Source organism: Erythranthe guttata, chromosome 10 (assembly GCF_056151865.1).
Source record: "Erythranthe guttata isolate IM_541 chromosome 10, IM_541, whole genome shotgun sequence".
Taxonomy (NCBI): Eukaryota; Viridiplantae; Streptophyta; class Magnoliopsida; order Lamiales; family Phrymaceae; genus Erythranthe; species Erythranthe guttata.
In genome coordinates this window covers 13,510,190-13,531,450 of record NC_142542.1, presented here as the reverse complement: position 1 = coordinate 13,531,450, position 21,261 = coordinate 13,510,190, and the positions used below count along the sequence as shown (strand labels likewise).

The following is a 21,261-nucleotide window of genomic DNA, read 5'->3' as shown; positions in this document are numbered from 1 at the left end:
ACACTATTATTAATAATAATACGCCAATTCTAATACGAATAGTTAATGTTTAAACTAATACGCCAATACTAATACTAATACTAATACTAATACTAATACTAATACTAATACTAATACTAATACTAATACTAATACTAATACTAATACTAAAACTAATATTAATACTAAAACTAATACTAATACTAAAACTAATATTGATATTAATATTGATATTAATACTAATACTAATACTAATACCAGTGTTCTAAAAATCGGCCGAGGCGGCCGATTAATCGGTCTCCGAGGCGGAGGCAGTCCAAAAAACCTTTACGATTTTAGTGTAAAGGTTTGAAAAATCGGGTTTTTGCCTGTGAGGCGGTCTGAGGCAGGTCAAACTCGGTGTAAAAAATCGGTAAAAATCGGATTTTTTTTTTTTTTATAATTCAAAATAAAAGTTGGATTTTAATAAAATAAAATATGAGTTTATGCCTTATTTTGTTTATGTTAATTGTTATTGTTAAAGAACTAATGATGTATGCCAGGAATGTTCAAGAATAAATGTAAATTCAAAAAAAATGTTTTTTTATTTATATTTTATAAGGATATTTATGTATTATGATCTTATGATTATTAAACTTTTATTATGTTATTAGGATATATACATGATGGAGATATAACTATGTTTAAATATTTTTTTTATATATGTTTGGAGTATGTATTTATAAATAATATTTAGAAATATATTATATTAAATTTTAAAAACCGATTTTTTTCCGATTTATCACCGATTAATCACCGCCGCACCGATTAATCGTGAGTCGGTGCCTGACCGACTCGGACCCGATTACCGCTTTTTACAACCTTGACTAATACTAATACTAATACTAATACTAATACTAATACTAATACTAATATAATACTAATACTAATACTAATACTAATACTAATACTAATACTAATACTAATACTAATACTAATACTAATACTAATACTAATATTAATACTAATACTAATACTAATACTTATACTAATACTAATACTAATACTAATACTAATACTAATACTAATACTAATACTAATACTTATACTAATACTAATACTAATACTAATACTAATACTAATACTAATACTAATACTAATACTAATACTAATATTAATATTGATGCTGCTAGTGATGCTAATATGGATGCTCATACTAATTGATAAGTGTTCATTTTGCTCGATTTTTGCTTATCGAATCTTCGAGTTTTGGTCTTCATTCGTCCGAGTTTCGGCGTTATTTGTATATATTATTGCGTTTCTTGTTTTATTTCTATTTTTAGGTTTTGTTAGATATTGTTACCGATTCGAAACGATTTTGAAAGCGAAGCCGAGAATCAAGTCAAACAAGAGCAAAAATTGCAATCAAGTGGATGGTGGCAGCCTTCGGTATTTTACGCATAACTTCTTCATACGACCTCCGATTGAGCTAATTCAAGTGGATTTAGAAAGCCAACTGCATGGGCTACAATTTTTGTGAAATGCAAAATTGTCAAATTCGGGCTACAAAAGGGTCAAAACAGAGTTTGAAGTTACTGCAGAGACCATATCGCGATATTACCTTCCATATCGCGATATGGGAGAAAACGAAACAGAGAGCGTGCATTTTTGCCATATCGCGCGATATGCCATTCCATATCGCGATATGGGGGAAAACGAAACAGAGAGCTTGTAATTTTACCATATCGCCCGATATTGCCTCTCATATCGCGATATGGGCCTCGGGATGTGTAATAAATATCTAAAAAGGCAAAGCTTCCTCAAGAAGCTTTGCCTTACTATAAATAGAAGCAAGCCTCAGTCTTCTACGGCATCTTCGACTTTCTTCGGTTTTCTTCGGTCTTCGACAGTTCTTCGCGGGAATCTTCAACGAGGGTTTCGACTTGGGTTTTTCTTACGATATTTCTTTACGTTTTGTTCTTCGTTTCTTGTGTACATTCTTTTGACTCTATGTTTGTTATGAACTAAGAACATTTTCTTCTAGGGCAATGAAGCCTTGTATATATTGATTTCGATCGTCATTTCTGTTATCTATTTGTCGTGTTTTGATTTCGTTTATGTTTTCCTGTATTAAATGCTTCTGATTGTGTTGATCAGCTCTCAGATTGATATTAAATAGGAATGAACTCGAGAGAGGATTTCTTGTTTGAAGTTAGGAAAACATAGCTCGGGGTGTGGAAACGGAGACGTGATGCACTTCGGGTAGCCCTTAAGGACTTGGCCTAAATGCTCTCTTAATAGCAGGTTCTGAACGGAGACGTCGGACCTGTGGGTAGACTCTAACTACACTGGAGACGGGGGTTAGAGTACTTTAGCGTCTGGGTTAACGGATAGGAATGTGGCGTTAGATAACGGATGTGTAGATCGTTGTTGATTATACATAGGCGGATTTGGCCCTAGAAGTCCCCTTTAAATCAAAGTCCCCCCGCGTTGAGTTGTCGTACTTTATTTACGTACATTCCATATTTGCATGTTTACGATCTTGCATGCTTTTAAATTAGGGTTTATCACCAATCCACTTATTTACGATCGGCTAGATAATATAACGATAATATAATTACACTACTCAACATTTGAATCTACAAGGTCCCTGTGGATCGATATCCGGAACCACTGTTCTGCAAAATGCGATACCGTATACTTGCGGTAATTTATACGTGAGGAAAACGCGTATCAAGTTTTTGGCGCCGTTGCCGGGGACCAATTTGATTTTATCTTTGTTGATAGTGTTACCAATTATCTGATTATTACTTTAGCCATTTACTTGTTTTATTTTCGATTTTTACCTTGATTTTAACCACTCACTTTGTTTATGCCCAGGCGTCGAAATTTGGAAATCATACCTTACGATCCCGAGATTGAAAGGACATTACGTAGACTAAGGGCCACGCGCAACCAACAAAGTGAACCAATGGCCGAAGATCAAGGAAATCCAGAGCACCTGGCCTTTGAGTACGATCGAGAGCCAAGACGAGATCACGAGCAGCCAAGACCGAACCTGCCACCCGAGCGAACAATGCGAGAATACCGAACTCCAGCTGTGAATGAGAACTATTCGGGAATCAGGAAACCGACCATAGCCGCAAACAACTTCGAGCTGAAGACGGGACTAATCAACATGGTCATGGCAAACCAATTCTCCGGAGCAGCCACTGCAGATCCGAATCTCCATCTTGCCAATTTCTTGGAGATTTGTGACACGATCAAAGTTAACGGCGTTTCTGATGATGCCATTCGGTTGAAGCTATTCTCATTTTCTGTCAGAGACAAAGCGAAGAGTTGGCTTTTGAGTCTTAATCCAGGATCACTCACCTGTTGGGAAGAATTATCACAAGCCTTTCTGGCACGATTCTTTCCACCCTCGAAGACCGCACAACTACGAAGAGATGTAGGCAACTTCAGACAGATGAGCCAAGAGCCGATGCACGAGTCTTGGGAGAGATTCAAGGACCTATTACGACAATGCCCTCAACACGGATTCAACCCGTGGGATCAAATGGAGTTATTCTACAATGGGCTCGATCAACCAGCCCGATCTTTAGTCGATGCTGCTTCAGGTGGATCATTGCAAAACAAGACTCCCACAGACGCTCGAGACATTGTCGAGCGAATGTGTGAGAATGCTTACCATTGGCCGTCCGAACGGAGTGGTATACAAAAGGTGGCCGGAGTCCACCAACTCGATCCTTTAGCCGCAGTTTCAGCACAATTAGCGACCCTATCAAATCAGGTCGCCCAAATTTCAGTTCGAGGGCCACAGATCGAACGAGTAGCAGCAACAAGTACTTCACAAGCCACAAACGACGATTGGGAGCAGGCACACTTTATGAACCACCGATTCAACAATTTCCGGGGAACCCACAATCAGAACCAAAACCCTACTCATTATCACCCGGGAATTCGGAATCACGAGAACTTCTCCTACGCCAATCCAAAGAATGCTCTACAACCACCTCCCGATTTCAACCATCAAAGAGAGCAACGAGGGCCAACGTATGATGAGCGTCTTCACCGACAAGAACAGGAAATGGAGGGCCTGAAATCAACAATGAAGAACATGGAAAAGCAAATAGGGCAAATCGCCCAATCCATGTCCACAATGGCCAAAGGTGGATTTCCGAGCAATACCGAAGTCAATCCAAAAGAAAGCTGTCAAGCCATAACCACCCGAAGTGGTTTGCAAATGACCGATCCTCCTTACCCGACGGACGAGTCACCAAGGCCAGTTGTACAACCGACCCCGGTCGAGCCAGAAATCACCATTTCAGGGAGTGGTACAAAAGAGGCTAGTAAGCCCAATAACATTTCTTTTCCTGATAATCCCCCTCTATTGATAACTCCTATTCCTTTTCCAGAAAGACAGAAGAAGAAGAAGTTCAAGGATCAATTGAAAAAGTTCATTGAAAAGATCAAACAGATTCGAATCAACATCCCTTTTGCAGAAGCCTTGGAGGTAATGCCAAACTACACCAAGTTCATGAAGGAAGTCCTATCCAAGAAAATTCGGATCGAAGAAGACATACCAGTGACACTCACGGCAACTTGCAGTGCTATTCTTCAGTCGAATCTACCACCGAAAATGAAAGATCCAGGGAGTTACACTATTCCTTGTATTATTGGAAATTCTACTTTCGATAAAGCTTTATGTGATTTGGGGGCAAGTATTAATTTGATGCCTATGTCTGTGTTTCTAAAACTGGGCTTAGGAAATTTGAACCGCACTCGCATGACTTTACAACTAGCTGATCGTTCATTGAAATATCCCGATGGGATTGTAGAAGATGTGCTAGTTAAAGTAGATAAATTCATTTTGCCTGTTGATTTTGTGGTACTTGAAATGCCTGAAGATGATGAAGCACCAATCATTTTAGGTCGTCCATTCTTAGCCACTGGTAAGGCGATGATTGATATGGAATTAGGATCTTTAATGCTTAGGGTAAATGGGGAAGAAGTTGTTTTTAATTTGACAGATGCATTTAAACACTCTGAGCATGTTGAGCATTGCAGTAGAATAGACGTGATCGAGGACTGTGTTTCCTCCTTTTTTGATTTGTATGAATTGTGTGATTCTATTGAGCACTGCATTGTTAATTCTATTGATTTGCATTCTGCCTCCCCTGAAACTCCTATTGAAAATGATGTGCTTGATTGTGTGTTGTTTCTTGAGTGTGCCGAGACTTTGGGCGTAGACGAGGTAGGAATCGTCCCCGAGATACCAGTTAGTGTGAAAACGGCCCCCGTACTGGAATTGAAGCAATTACCGGATTATCTTTGTTATGCTTTTCTTGGAGCAGACAAGACTTATCCGGTGATTATTTCTTCTAGTTTGAGCGAGGCCGAAACAAACACACTGCTGGAGGTCCTTAGAGAATATAGGTCAGCTATAGGTTGGTCTATTGAGGATATTAAGGGAATTAGCCCGTCTATTGTTCAACACAAAATTCTAATGGAAGACGTCTATAAACCGAGAGTCCAACCTCAGAGGCGGTTAAACCCGTCAATGAAAGAGGTAGTCAAAAAAGAAGTCTTAAAACTGTTAGGCGCTGGTATGATTTATGCAATTTCTGACAGTCCGTGGGTCAGTCCGGTGCAGGTTGTGCCAAAAAGGGGTGGGATGACGGTTATTGTGAATGATAAAAATGAACTTATTCCGTCTAGAACAGTCACTGGTTGGCGTGTGTGTTTCGATTACCGATTATTGAATGCAGCCACTAGAAAAGACCATTTCCCCCTTCCCTTTATCGATCAAATGCTAGACAGACTAGGAGGTTTCGAGTATTACTGTTTTCTTGATGGTTATTCGGGGTACAATCAAATTTCAATCGCCCCGGAAGACCAAGAGAAAAATACTTTTACTTGCCCCTACGGTACTTTTGCATTTCGTAGGATGCCTTTCGGGTTGTGTAATGCACCTGCTACCTTTCAACGATGTATGATGTCTATTTTTCATGATATGGTAGAAGAATTTCTTGAGGTGTTTATGGATGATTTTTCTGTGTTTGGATCGTCTTTCGATCATTGTGTGCACAATCTAGAACTTGTTTTAAAAAGATGTACAGAAACAAACCTTGTTTTAAATTGGGAAAAATGTCATTTTATGGTTCGTGAAGGTATTGTTCTAGGTCACAAGGTCTCGAAAAAGGGTCTTGAGGTGGACAGGGCAAAAATCGAAACGATTGAAAAATTGCCTCCACCGAAGGATGTCAAGGGGGTTAGAAGTTTTTTGGGGCATGCTGGGTTTTACCGTAGATTTATTAAAGATTTTTCGAAAATAGTAAAACCATTGTGTCATTTGCTTGAGAAGGAAGCCGTCTTTGATTTTGATTCTGCTTGTTTGCAGGCTTTCACGTTTCTCAAGGAGAAGCTAACCCAATCACCGATTATGATTACTCCCAATTGGGAGGAACCATTCGAGATCATGTGCGATGCGAGCGACTATGCTGTAGGTGCAGTATTGGGACAAAGGAGGGACAAAATCTTCAAGGCCATCTACTATTCGAGTCGTACACTTGACCAAGCACAGAAGAACTATTCAACGACCGAAAAGGAAATGCTTGCTGTCGTTTATGCCGTTGACAAGTTCAGACCGTATATTTTGGGGTCTCAGGTGATCATTTACACCGACCACGCAGCTATTCGATACTTGTTCGCAAAGAAGGACGCCCAGCCCCGACTCATCAGATGGGTACTCCTACTCCAGGAGTTCGACTTGGAAATCAGAGACAAAAAGGGGAGCGAGAATGTGGTAGCAGATCATCTTTCCAGACTCATACTAGAAGAAGTTCCAGCCGAAGGAAATATCCAGGAATCCTTCCCAGACGAGCAACTGCTCGCCATTAGTACTCACACTCCGTGGTATGCTGATGTGGCCAACTTCTTGGCCAGTGGAATCATTCCTGACGATCTTTCTTATCATCAAAAGAAAAAATTCCTTCACGACAGTCGTTTCTATCTTTGGGACGAGCCATTGCTTTTCAGAACCGGCCCCGATCGTGTCATCCGAAGATGTGTTCCGGAAACAGAAGTACGTGAGATTCTCACCCATTGCCACTCTTCACCTTGTGGCGGGCATCACGGGGAATCTCGCACAGCCGCCAAGGTTTTGCAGTCAGGCTTCTTTTGGCCAACCCTATTCCGAGATAGTTACGAGTTCGTGAAACGGTGTGATCGATGCCAACGAACAGGGAACCTATCCAACAAAAGCCAAATGCCTTTGAACAACATGCAAGAGGTGGAGCTTTTCGATGTTTGGGGCATAGACTTCATGGGACCATTCCCTTCTTCGAACGGGAAGTTATACATTTTGCTCGCCGTGGACTACGTGTCCAAATGGGTTGAAGCAATTGCCACCACTACCAACGATGCTCGTACAGTCCTCAAATTCTTCCACAAGAACATATTCTCAAGGTTTGGGACACCTAGGGCGATCATTAGCGATGAACGATCTCACTTCTGCAACAAACTGCTCACTAATCTCACGAACAAGTTGGGGATCCGACACAAAATTGCGCTTGCCTATCATCCACAAACAAATGGCCTTGCTGAGTTGTCAAACCGAGAAATCAAACAGATTTTGGAGAAGACCGTGAGCACGAACCGAAAAGATTGGGCATTGAAGCTCGATGATGCACTTTGGGCCTATCGAACCGCATTCAAGACACCGATTGGGATGTCTCCGTACAAACTCGTGTATGGGAAAGCGTGCCACCTGCCAGTGGAATTGGAGCACCGAGCTTATTGGGCAATCAAAAAGCTCAATTTCGATCAAACAGCTACCGGCGATCGTCGATTGCTTCAACTCAATGAATTGGAGAAATTCAGAAACGATGCTTACGAGAATGCCAAGATTTACAAAGAAAAGACGAAAAAGTGGCATGACAAAAGAATTACAAAGCGAGAGTTTCGGGCAGGTGACCAAGTCCTGCTATTCAATTCTCGACTACGACTATTTCCGGGAAAGCTAAAGTCCCGTTGGTCAGGGCCATTCGTAGTCCTGAGCGCAACCCCACAAGGAGTTATTGAAATCCGAGGACGAGACGGCCCATCATTCAAAGTCAATGGGCAACGAGTCAAGCATTACTACCCAAATGGTGCTCCCGAGGAAGTGGAGCGTGTTGCACTGATTTTCTCCCAATAAATCCAAACTAAGTCGAGCCGTCGACTGTAAAACAGGCGCTAAATGGGAGGCACCCCATTGTTACTCGTATTTCTGTCATATGCTTCTCTCGTATTTCTGTCATATGCTTTTCTCGTACTTCTGTCACTTCACCTCTTTAGCTTTCTAAATTTTGGCTGGTAAAAGGTACCATATCGCGATATGTGTTTCCAGATCGCGATATGGTAGGATGGGAAACAGAGAGTCTGCAATTCCGCCATATCGGGCGATATGGGTGTCCATATCGCGATATGGGGCACTCTTTCCAGAACTCCCAGGTAAGGCCATATCGCGATATGATCTCCTGTATCGCGATATGGGTGTCGGTTTATGCAGATTAAAGAGGCAGAAAACATAATTCAAATTCATTCCCCTCTTTCAAAATCACAAACATTACTCCTAAAAATTCGATTTTGAGCCCAAAATTTCACAACTCCTTCACAAAATCTTACACCCATTCACTTTAACACGCATTGTTGCACTTTTGGGGTTGATTTTTGAATGAAATTTCCAAACAAGGTATGAATACCCTAAAAAAAATTCGAATTTCTTCAAATTTCTTCTAATTTCTTGTTCTTTCTCCCTTGATTCTTGTTGGGTTTTGCAAATGTACATTTTTTATGAGTCTTGGGGTTTGAAGCATGAGTTTTTGGTTGAACCAATGTCTAGATTTAGGAATTACCCTAACATGCTTAATTTTGAATTTCTTGTCAAATTTGCTTGGGTTAAATGTTGAATTTATGTTTATGTTTGTGAATGATGGATTTTAATTCTTGTGTTTGATTGATCATTGTTGTAGGACTTAGGTACCTAGCAAAAAGGAGCATTCAATAGTGTACCGAAACACCGCACACCAAGTGTTCGGTGAATTGCCCGAAAGAAGATTTCAAGCTAATTTACCACCCTATCCAATCAAACGCTTGCATTATGGCTCCGAGCAAGAAAAAGCCTCGAACCACGGCTTCGTCAAAAGTGCCAGAGAAAATTGGGGCCCGAGCCAACCAAAGGAACGCTCCGTCGGCACCAATCGACGATGATGAATTTCAGACACACACATTCGTCAGTCCACAAGCCGCCAAGGATTTTCAAGACCGAGCGAAGTCGATCATCCGGGAGCGAGAACTTCTTCTTGACGAGGAACGGAACCCGGAAATTTTCGACAATGTCATGAAACGAGGTTGGCAATCGTTCATTGAGGATCCGGGGGAGGCAAATGTCAGCATGGTCCGAGAGTTCTTTGCCAATGCGGCTCATTACGATAACAACACATCTGTCAAGGTTCGAGATGTTGTAGTTCGATTTGATCCTGCCCATATCAACAACTACTTCAATTTGCCCGACTTATCGCTGGAAGGCTACAACACGGTGAAAAAGAAAACCATTTTCGATGATTTGATCAGAACTTTGTGCCCGAGGGGGACATCCTGGAAAGGGGAGAAGAAAAGTTTCAATCGTTCAGAATTGTCTAAGGAAGCAAAGGCGTGGGCTTACTTCGTCTCGGCCCGCCTCTTGCCCACATCGGCGGTGAGCACAGTCCTTCCCCCCCGGTTGCTTCTTATCTATGCTATCATCATAGGGATCAACATCAATGTAGGGAATATAATTTACGGAGAGATGCGGAGGTGCATCAGCGACCTTTCACTTAGTCCGATGTTCCCATCACTGATTACCGGACTTTGTAAGTGGGCAGGAGTTCCGACCCGGGAGAACGACGAGACAATGAAACCCCAACTGCCTATCAAAGATGTTTTTTCGTACAAGGACGCTGTGGGGCCGGAAAATCCAGGTATGGGAGGCGATGACGACGAGGGAGATGCCCAGAATGCTCCAGCTCCAAGACGAGCTGCTCAACCGCGCCAAAAAGGAAAGCAACCAGTTCAAGAGATTGGCGACGGGGACCGAGAGTGGAAGGAGGCAGTCGAAACACACCTGACATTCATCGGGAAAATGTTGCGAGCACTTACCAGCAAAATGGGGTGCGACACCACAGATATCGCAGAACCCCTCCCTTTCCCACGACATGCTGCAGCTGTGGATAGGCCCGAGAGCTCTCGGGCGAGACGAGTCATAGAGAGCGACGACGAGGAGGACCTAAACAACTAAGGGACGTTGTGTATTCTTTCCCTTTTATTTATTATTCTGCTTTTGAGCATAGGGACTATGCTAAAATTTAAGTTTGAGGGTGGTGTTTGTTGAACCTTTTTGTTTTTGTTTTTGTTTTTAGTTCGTTGTTTTGGGATTAGTCGTTGGATTGATATTTCGTTTACGATGTATCTTTGCTAGACTTTGTTTTTATTTTATTTTATTTATCTTATTTTGATTTGGTCTTTTGCATGCATATCATATAATTTAGTTTCGTTTATGTATTTCGATTTCCGTAATTGTGTTATGTTTGTCACATGCATTTCATTTAGGATCGAGTGTAATTTGCATTTCCGGGTTCTATTGAAGCAAAGCAATTAATGAATTAGTAGATGGGCTAGTTGATTTTAAAATTGAAATTATGGATCACCGGCTAATTATAGATGAACCTTCCGACTGCGTTTTTGCAACTTGTGTGGATAGCCTTTCGAATCCTTTCTGATTAAGCTTGAGCGCATTTTTCTGAGGGGTATAATAGTCTGAGGTTTGGGGGGCGAGTTAGAATTGAATTATGTGTTCACGATTTTGAGTTGTTGGCTAAAAGTTCTATCAATGGTCTTTACGTTTTTACTCTATGTTAAAAAAAAAAAAAAAAGGTTGTGATAAAAATCACAATATATTGTTGTTGTCATGTCTTATTGAATAAAAAGACCTACTTATGCCCAACTCGAGTTTTTGAATTTCAGAATCAAAACTTACTTTTCACCCACATTTCTACTCAAAACCCTCGATGATTGTGTTTATTGTTTAATTACGGATTCTTGAGTCTATCTTTCATTTTGGTGTAGAAACAACTAATTGCGTCGGTAGGAAAGTCGAATACCTTAAAGCCGTGGGCCATTATGAGATTTTAGGTTATCTAGCTCGTTTTATCTTTCGAATTAATTGCAATGCTTTGACCAATCCGGCAACTTTGTGGGTGTGTTGTCTGAAAACCCTCACGAGACACAACTCGTCCTTTGGGGGTACCTAGGGGTTCAATGGCTTGTTGCATACGCTAAATGCAATCGTGTTTCCCTACGTTAGTGGCCTAGTTTCAGTTTGGTGTTTTTATTTTCTTTTTGTTGTAGTTTCGTTTTGATTTACTCGGGACGAGTAAAGATCTAAGTTTGAGGGTGTGATAAGTGTTCATTTTGCTCGATTTTTGCTTATCGAATCTTCGAGTTTTGGTCTTCATTCGTCCGAGTTTCGGCGTTATTTGTATATATTATTGCGTTTCTTGTTTTATTTCTATTTTTAGGTTTTGTTAGATATTGTTACCGATTCGAAACGATTTTGAAAGCGAAGCCGAGAATCAAGTCAAACAAGAGCAAAAATTGCAATCAAGTGGATGGTGGCAGCCTTCGGTATTTTACGCATAACTTCTTCATACGACCTCCGATTGAGCTGATTCAAGTGGATTTAGAAAGCCAACTGCATGGGCTACAATTTTTGTGAAATGCAAAATTGTCAAATTCGGGCTACAAAAGGGTCAAAACAGAGTTTGAAGTTACTGCAGAGACCATATCGCGATATTACCTTCCATATCGCGATATGGGAGAAAACGAAACAGAGAGCTTGCATTTTTGCCATATCGCGCGATATGCCATTCCATATCGCGATATGGGGGAAAACGAAACAGAGAGCTTGTAATTTTACCATATCGCCCGATATTGCCTCTCATATCGCGATATGGGCCTCGGGATGTGTAATAAATATCTAAAAAGGCAAAGCTTCCTCAAGAAGCTTTGCCTTACTATAAATAGAAGCAAGCCTCAGTCTTCTACGGCATCTTCGACTTTCTTCGGTTTTCTTCGGTCTTCGACAGTTCTTCGCGGGAATCTTCAACGAGGGTTTCGACTTGGGTTTTTCTTACGATATTTCTTTACGTTTTGTTCTTCGTTTCTTGTGTACATTCTTTTGACTCTATGTTTGTTATGAACTAAGAACATTTTCTTCTAGGGCAATGAAGCCTTGTATATATTGATTTCGATCGTCATTTCTGTTATCTATTTGTCGTGTTTTGATTTCGTTTATGTTTTCCTGTATTAAATGCTTCTGATTGTGTTGATCAGCTCTCAGATTGATATTAAATAGGAATGAACTCGAGAGAGGATTTCTTGTTTGAAGTTAGGAAAACATAGCTCGGGGTGTGGAAACGGAGACGTGATGCACTTCGGGTAGCCCTTAAGGACTTGGCCTAAATGCTCTCTTAATAGCAGGTTCTGAACGGAGACGTCGGACCTGTGGGTAGACTCTAACTACACTGGAGACGGGGGTTAGAGTACTTTAGCGTCTGGGTTAACGGATAGGAATGTGGCGTTAGATAACGGATGTGTAGATCGTTGTTGATTATACATAGGCGGATTTGGCCCTAGAAGTCCCCTTTAAATCAAAGTCCCCCCGCGTTGAGTTGTCGTACTTTATTTACGTACATTCCATATTTGCATGTTTACGATCTTGCATGCTTTTAAATTAGGGTTTATCACCAATCCACTTATTTACGATCGGCTAGATAATATAACGATAATATAATTACACTACTCAGCATTTGAATCTACAAGGTCCCTGTGGATCGATATCCGGAACCACTCTGCAAAATGCGATACCGTATACTTGCAGTAATTTATACGTGAGGAAAACGCGTATCACTAATACTAATATTGATATTAATACTGATACTAATACAAATACTAATACTAATACTAATACTAATACTAATATTAATACTAATACTGATACTGATACTGATACTAATACTGATACTGGTACTGATACTGATACTGATACTGATACTAATACTAATACTCATACATAAGTAATGTCGACATAACTATACATTTAAAGTTTAAATTTAGTAATTTTACCGCATAATGAAATTAGTGATTATTTGTTTACTGTTAGTTGAATAAAATTATTATTATTTGAAACAAATTAAAAGAAGATACATAAACCTTGTGTCAAATGTAGGTACTACCACTTGTCAGAAATATAGTTTCCATTAAAACTTTATATAGAATCATATCAATTAATATCCATTATTTTTTTTTTGTCTCTAATTCTTCTCTGTACATGATAAACACTAAAAATAAGTTTACGATTTATATATTTAAACATAAATTAAATAGAAAAAAGAAATTGCTAATGGAAAAGAAAAAAGAAGATTGACACATATTACCGAAAGTAAATAGCAAATTATGAAATAAAAATCTGGAAATACGGCTATCAATATATATAATGGGTATAGAGAAAATATGTGGGTATCTTTTAATATTTTATTTGATCTAAAAAAAATATGTGGGTATCATTTATATGTAACATTTATATTGACCATTTAATATAGCAGAGTGTATATATATATATATACACACACACACACACACACGTAATATTTAACATATACTAATTGATTACATAGTATAAAGAATCGTTATAGGTATACAAAAATAGTGTATAAATACTAACCAACCAAGTATATAAATATTAATTGATATTCATATTAACTAAAAAATAATAGAAAAAAAATCAATGCCAGTGTGATGTATAATTCTTGTTGTATACAAAAAGTAATGGCAAAGATCAATTCTATTTTGACTTTTCTAGACAACAGGATTAATTTCGAAGAATATATTGCGGTCTGCGGTAAAAGTTAATAGGCAATATATATTGTTAGATCTTAAATCCTTGTACATGTCAGATAATAAGTTCTCTAGAGTATTACACGTTAAACCGTATGGCTCGATTATGTTATATCAATCAATCAAAAAACAGTGCACTAAATAGATAAACAAACAAAAAATGATACAATTAAACAATATGGGAGAATGAGACAAAAATATATAAAACATGAGAACAAAAAATATTCGATAAAAAAAAAACACATAAACATACATTTGTAACATTAATCCACTCGTCCATAGTACTTTATATCTGCATCAGTACAAGACCAGGTAAACAACGAACATGAATATAAAGAACGAAAATAAAAGAACAAAATGAAAGAGAAAAAAAAATATAAACTGAGTCGTGATGTGAATGAATTCACATGGTGTGAATGAATGAGGTAGTAAGAGGGTTTTATACATGTGTTTCGGGACAAAAAAAAATAATTTTTAAAGATGGCAAAACAAATTATTAACATTAAAAAGAAAATCGAATGATTTTTTCTTTTGTGAAATGGAATTGACATTACATTTGCTTGTCTGTGTTAATTATTAACATTATGGTAAGTTCATAATTATATATGAAATTTATCAATTAATTAAGAGCATTAATGGACCCCAATAAATATATTTTTTCCGTAATTGTTGCTAACAAAAATTAATTATCATTTCTACAATGTTATAAATGATTGTATTTTATTTCGTCCTCACAAATGAGTTGATATTTATAAGTTTCTATATGTAAATAATTGAATACACATGACAATAAATATAAGTTACCCAATTTTGAATTTGAATTAGACATTGTTTTAAATTAAATAAGAATCTGAAAAAAAAAAAAGAAAAAGAAAAAGAGGAAGTAATCACGGGAACACACGAAAGAAATAATTGGTAAATAAAAGTCAAAGAGTTTCTATAAAAGGAGAAAATTCTTTGAAATCCTGGCACGTAAATATGTAATAAATGAAAATTTAGTATTATATAATAAATACGTATTCGGATTTTAAATTTTCAAAGTATGTGCAATATACAAACATTATTTTTTTGTATATAAATAATAAAAAAATATAAATTTCATAACATATTTAAATTAAAATAAAATTTAATTTGATTTAAACATCTAAGTCTGAAATATACTACATTTGCAAGGAATTAAAATGATATCAAAATATATGAAATGACAGACTTTTAATTGATTGCTAAAATACATTTGATATAATCCATATCAATCAATGATATGATCTATATTTAAAACCATATCATCTATATTTAATTATTTCCATGTATGTTGATAAATTAATTAATTGATAAGTTCATTTGAATTATTAATAATTTGTAGAAATATTATTTGAATATTAAAAAAAATTTTAAATTAAAAAATATAAATATTCAAATTTTATATAGATATCCAAAATGTTTAAAATAATTAAAACGAAATGAATATATTTTTTTGAAATCATTCAAATACACTAAAATTTCATAAATTATTCAAATGTATGTTTAAATTACAAAATTATTAACATAAATAATTTATTAAAAATTTAAATAAAAATAATACTAAAAAAAAGAATATAATCAATATTACATTTTTCGGAAAATTAAAATTAAAAATAAGATAATAGCTTTCGAATTTATAGAATATAAAATTTTGAAATAATATATATATATATATATAATGATGAAATTAAGAGATAATTTTTTCTTAATTTTCTGTAATATTATGCGAGAATTGGTAGAGATCGAAGAGAAAGAGCGGAGAGAGTAACAGAATGTTGTGTGATGAAGAAACGAAAGAAAGATATGGCTGTATTTTTTCATTATTTGCATTTTCGCCCTATCTTTCTTTTATTTTCTTGATTTGTCTAGTGACCAAATCGAATTGATTTCCATAAGTAGTTTCATAGTAACCAAATTCAAGTGGTTCCTAGCAACCCAATTAAATGGTTGTTAATTAATAATTAAATTAAAGACTCGTAGCAACCGTAAAAAAAATTGATCTTAAATTGGTCACTATTAACACTAAGTTATAGTGACCATAAAAATTGTCGCTATAAACTTTAATTTTAGTTGCTATAAGATGTCTAACTATTAGTGACCACTTATAGCTACCAAATGTTCGCTGGTCACAACAAGATTTAACCCGTCCCACTTTTGCTACAAAATAACGTTTGGTCACTAAATGTGAATATTCAGTGACCATTTAGTTATGGTCGCTGAGAATTTGGTCACTGAAACTAGTTTTTCTTGTAGCTTGAAGAAGCATTCTAGCGTTTTATAATTCTTTTAGCACTTTCGATATATAGTTTAATATAAGATGCAAGCTTGGGAATGAAAAATGTTAGCTGATTTTTGTTCAAGTTGTCCTATCCAAATGGTTCCATATTAATCCATTAATCTGAGGTGATGATCTCTTTTTATTTTATTTCGGTTCAGATTAGTATCAATAGAAGCATATTTTTTTCTCAAAACTTTTAGGACATGCTTGGCATGCATGAATGAGTTGTGAATGGAATGAGCATTGCCAAGCACATTCCAAAACACAACCTTGGTATATCATTCCCATGGGAATCCGTATTCCCAATAATATGGGAATAGCCATTTCTTCTCCTCCCCATGACATTAGTCATTTCCAACCATAAAGAAATGAATATATATACTTATCTATACTATTTATAAAAGTGTGAATGTAGTAGTGGTTTCTTCCATTTTTTGTTTTTACAAAAATACCCCTAAGATAGACAAGTTGTGAAAGACAACAAACGTAATTTGGTTAGCCTTAAAGAAATCTTATTAGTTTCAAAACATTGAATACAAAAGTAGTATCCAATTGTAAATTGATTAGTAGGTATTAAGTTTGGGCATATAAAGGGTTTTCTGCCTCTGAAGGAAAACCAATAGTTTATTTTAGTGGCTTTGCACATCTATTTTTTTATGTGAATAAAGTCGAACGAAGGTCTAGAACAAGACAAAAATAAAATAAAAATACAACAAGCTGATATTTGCAATTCAGGTAAATAAAATATATTTTCTACTTCATTTTTCATTTATTTTGTTAACTTATTCAACTTATGTAATTCAATCGTCTGCCAGGTTTCCTCCATCTCAAGTAAAAAAGAAATTATTATGCGCAACAAATCATGTTATGTTGATGACTCAATCTCAGGTAAGAACAAATCTTATTAAGTGTTATTTTTAAATTATTCAAATAAATTGAGGTTTAAAATAAGATTGTAATGTGGTAATTTAATTATCTAAGATTTACTTACTATTTTTACGATTTAAATTGTAAATTCTTGGGTATTAGAATATCGGTGAGAATGAATACAGAACATTCGCTATTCTCAACCCCGCTTTCACAATTCATCAATGCAGGAAGGCTCTAAATTCATAAATATTTGTCCCCAGTTTCCTAAACACACAAGCCAAACTATGTGAATGTAAATTTTTATTTATTTTTACATATCAAATACCTTAAAACTGAAAGTTTTATATAAATATTCAATACACAGATTATAGTTTCTTAAAAGGATTTTGAGAATATCACAATTTACTTGAATTTTCTCTTGTCTATGAAATCTATCTTCTTCGAACAGTCTCCTCTAAAATGTCACTCAAGTTTATTATATGTTCAACGTTATGATGCTATATGTTATTGTATGGCTCTCATATAATTTACATAGAAGTTATAGTTAGAAAGTATAATTAATTATACTATACGTGTAGCTGCAATAATCATTTTTTTTTACCAGGTCAAAATACTTTGAAGACTTGAAAAAATCATAGAAAAGAAAAGTGTTGAACTTATCAACATCAAACAAAAACAGATTGGGGGATTTTGATCCATAAATTTATGGGCGTAAGAAACTTAAAACCCTACACCTCCGCCGCCATTCAATGGCACCTCCGCATTGGAATATATGTTGTATATATGCACAATGATGAGAAGGAAAAGAAAATTAATGAGGAAAAGTAGAAAAAGCAAACACGGCAATGGTTTTTTAGTGGGGGCGTAAAAGATTCTTCTTCCAACCTTTTGGATGCATCGTTTAATTCATAAAAAAATAATAATTAAGGTTATGATAAACGACCAATTCTGAATTTCTACCTACAAATTGCTTATATGCGGAAGGAAGCAAATATAGGACACCAATCTAATAGGAGGTTTAGGTATTATAAGGAACATATTGAATATCAATGGTGAATACACTAATGAGTAGATTTCCAAAATGTTAGAGGACGATATCATTTTAAGTTTTTTGGCATATGGAATCAGTGTTTTTACATGACTGATAAAGGTAGAATATTTTGACGCGCACATTGTATTGTGTTAGATATTTTGTTTTCTATTTTTTTTTTTTTTTTTTTTTTTTTTTGACAAAAAAACTTTCTATGAATATGCAACGGCTGTCTGTAATGGGTACTTGGTTTTTCGATTTTATGATCATCTTAACAAGGTGTATTTTGTGTAGCAATATTATGATCAACTATTTTCTCTTTGGAAAACCATAAAAAATAAAAATTGAATAAATCAATTAATGTAACCAAAATTATGTAAGTGCTTTTATATTTCATTTTTAATTAATATTAAATTCTATTACTATCAAATAATTTATAAACATATCAAAATATCAAAATTTATAATATATTTTATAAATTATATAATGAACACATGGAAAACCAAAAATATATTAAAATAATTAACACATGCAGAGACGTGCAACGCACGTCCACCTTGCTAGTTTCAATAAAGTTTGGTATAATTAAAGATTTAACCCATAAAAAATTAGTTTAACATGAACCGACCCATCATTAATTATTTTAAATAAATAAATAAACTATATTATTAGTAAAACAAATTATATATTTTTTATATGTAATTTTTAATGTTATAAATCTAAAATAAAATAAAATATATTTCTTAATAATATAAAAAAATATTTATTTATTGATCTTAGAATAGTGTAATCATCAAGGAATGAACTTATAATTATTTTCTTGGTAATGTTATAATTATAAATTTAATAATATCAATAAAATTGAAGATGAAACCCAAGAAAAAACATATTTGGCTTCATACTCAACCAACCAATAATTATTTTATAAAAATAAAATAATTTTGTTGACAAGAAAATTATAGTTATATATTTATTTCAATATTAAGATATTTGAAATTTTGAATAACTTTATTCATAATGCATATTGTAATGTAATAGGAAATTGACCTTAAAATTATAATAGTTAATTTTTTTTTACCACATATTATAATAACTATTGGATAATATTATCATTTTATATTAGTTATTAAAATTATAATTTTTTTTTTAAATATCAAGTATGAAACTAAAATCAATCAAGAAAGTTTTATTTCACTCCCATTTTCATTACTTGTACGCACCAAATGACAGTATCTATTTGAGATATTTATATTAAATGATATACATTTCACTGACACATTAAGCTTCTGGTTGAGATGGTCATTTTCTTTTAATGATTCTGAACATGGACATTAAACTTGCATATATATATATATATATATATATATATATATATATATATATATATATATATATATATATATATATATATATATATATATATATATATATATATATATATATATATATATATATATATATATATATATACTCATTCAATTAGCAATGATAACACAATATCTTCCCAAGCATGTGTGCAATAACTATCCAGCATGTCCTCGATTTTCTTGTTAATAAGTTCGTTGTATTTTCATTTTTCTCAGTTTTGCATACACACATTTGAGATTGAAATTCTCAAAAAAAAAAAAAAAAAAAAAACAATTAAAAAAATATAAAGATCAAGAGAATGAATTTCGCACCACAAAACATTTCCGGTGAGTGTCATCATCATGGAGCACGTTATTGCGTCTTTACAGTACCGAAAAGCTTGAAAGAATCAAAACCGGACGCTTATGCCCCTCAGCACCTCGGCCTGGGCCCGTACCACCACCCGCCCCACCCCTATATCCCTAAACAGTTCCCGCTAAAACTCGCGGTCGTCGAGAAATATATTGCCCGCCCGCAAGAGTTGACCAAAATTCGGAAGATGGTTGAGGCTGCTCTAGTTCGTTCGGATCGTCTTATCCGATCGTGCTACGATAAGTATCTTGATCGTGATATCAAATTCCTAGCCTGGATATTAGCAATTGATGGCCTTTTTTTGCTCCATTTCTTGATTAATTATTCCCCTAATCAAGACCCTGAAATGGAAACCCTAGCACCTGATATTTTGATGCTGGAGAACCAAATCCCCGTCGTTTTGCTTCGCGTAATTCAAGACACTCTTGAATCGGAATCGTGTGTTCCGGACGACAAATATTTGTTGTTCGATAAGTTCCAGGTTTTCTGTCAAAACCATTCGCCTCTGAAACTGAGCAACAATCCAATGATAGTAAGAAACGTGGACAAGGTCCACCTGCTAGACCACATGTATTATTCGATTCTTAACAACGTTACTACACTCGGCGCAATCTCTACGCAAAAGAATATTCCTGTTCTTCCCGTTTTACTGATGAGTGAAACCGGGAGGGTAAAATTCACGCTTGCGAGTGGAGGAATCAGAGCGGTCAAATTTGATAAGGAGAAGAAGAAATTTTATCTACCGGTTATTAGAGTGAATGCTGCATCGCACGTGATACTGAGGAATCTGTTGGCATATGAAGCAGCATTGGCCAAACCGGGATCGACCATACTCGAGCTCGCACAGTATGTCGATTTAATGTGTCGACTCGTTGAAAATCCCGAGGATGTGGCTATTCTGAGGAAGGCGGAAATTATAGTTAGTGAACTGCGTGATGAAGAAGTTGCCAATTTCTTCAATGGGCTTAAGAGAGACAAGAAAAAAGATTTGTGTGCTTCGTTCAAAAAAATTAAAAGTTAGGGGTTTTTGTGCATAAGTCCCCAATCAAGCATCATTATTATTCTAGGTTTATGGGCTATATCTCTTTCACCAATAAGCCCACCCCCTTAATATTTACTAGCATTTTCTTCCCGTGCGATGCACGGAATCGGATTTTAAAACTGAAAAAATTGATCAATTTAACAAATATAATTTTTATCTTTATTTCTTAAGATTTGAGATGTACATATATTGATGAAAAATAGGAGATTGAATCCGGAACGATTATTCAAGGTTCAATGTCAATTTTGATAATTGTTGAAAATATAATTAGAAAATTAGTACAAAAAATATGAAAAAATAAATAATTACAAAAATGCCATTAGGGATTCTTAGGGTTACGTTCTTTCTTTTATATATAAGATTATAAAT

At 35.4% G+C, this 21,261-nt stretch overlaps 1 protein-coding gene across 1 annotated transcript; it reads left to right on the top strand.

The window, feature by feature from the left end:
- The first annotated feature begins 19,797 nt into the window (after positions 1-19,797).
- On the top strand, positions 19,798-20,871 carry LOC105956975 (putative UPF0481 protein At3g02645). Its single transcript, XM_012980886.2, has one exon. The coding sequence runs from the start codon at positions 19,798-19,800 to the stop codon at positions 20,869-20,871; it is 1,074 nt and encodes a 357-aa protein (XP_012836340.1).
- Positions 20,872-21,261: the final 390 nt, after the last annotated feature.

Coding starts and splice junctions, on each gene's coding strand:
- LOC105956975 (XM_012980886.2), top strand. CDS start 19,798: ATGAATTTCGCACCACAAAACATTTCCGGTGAGTGTCATCATCATGGA.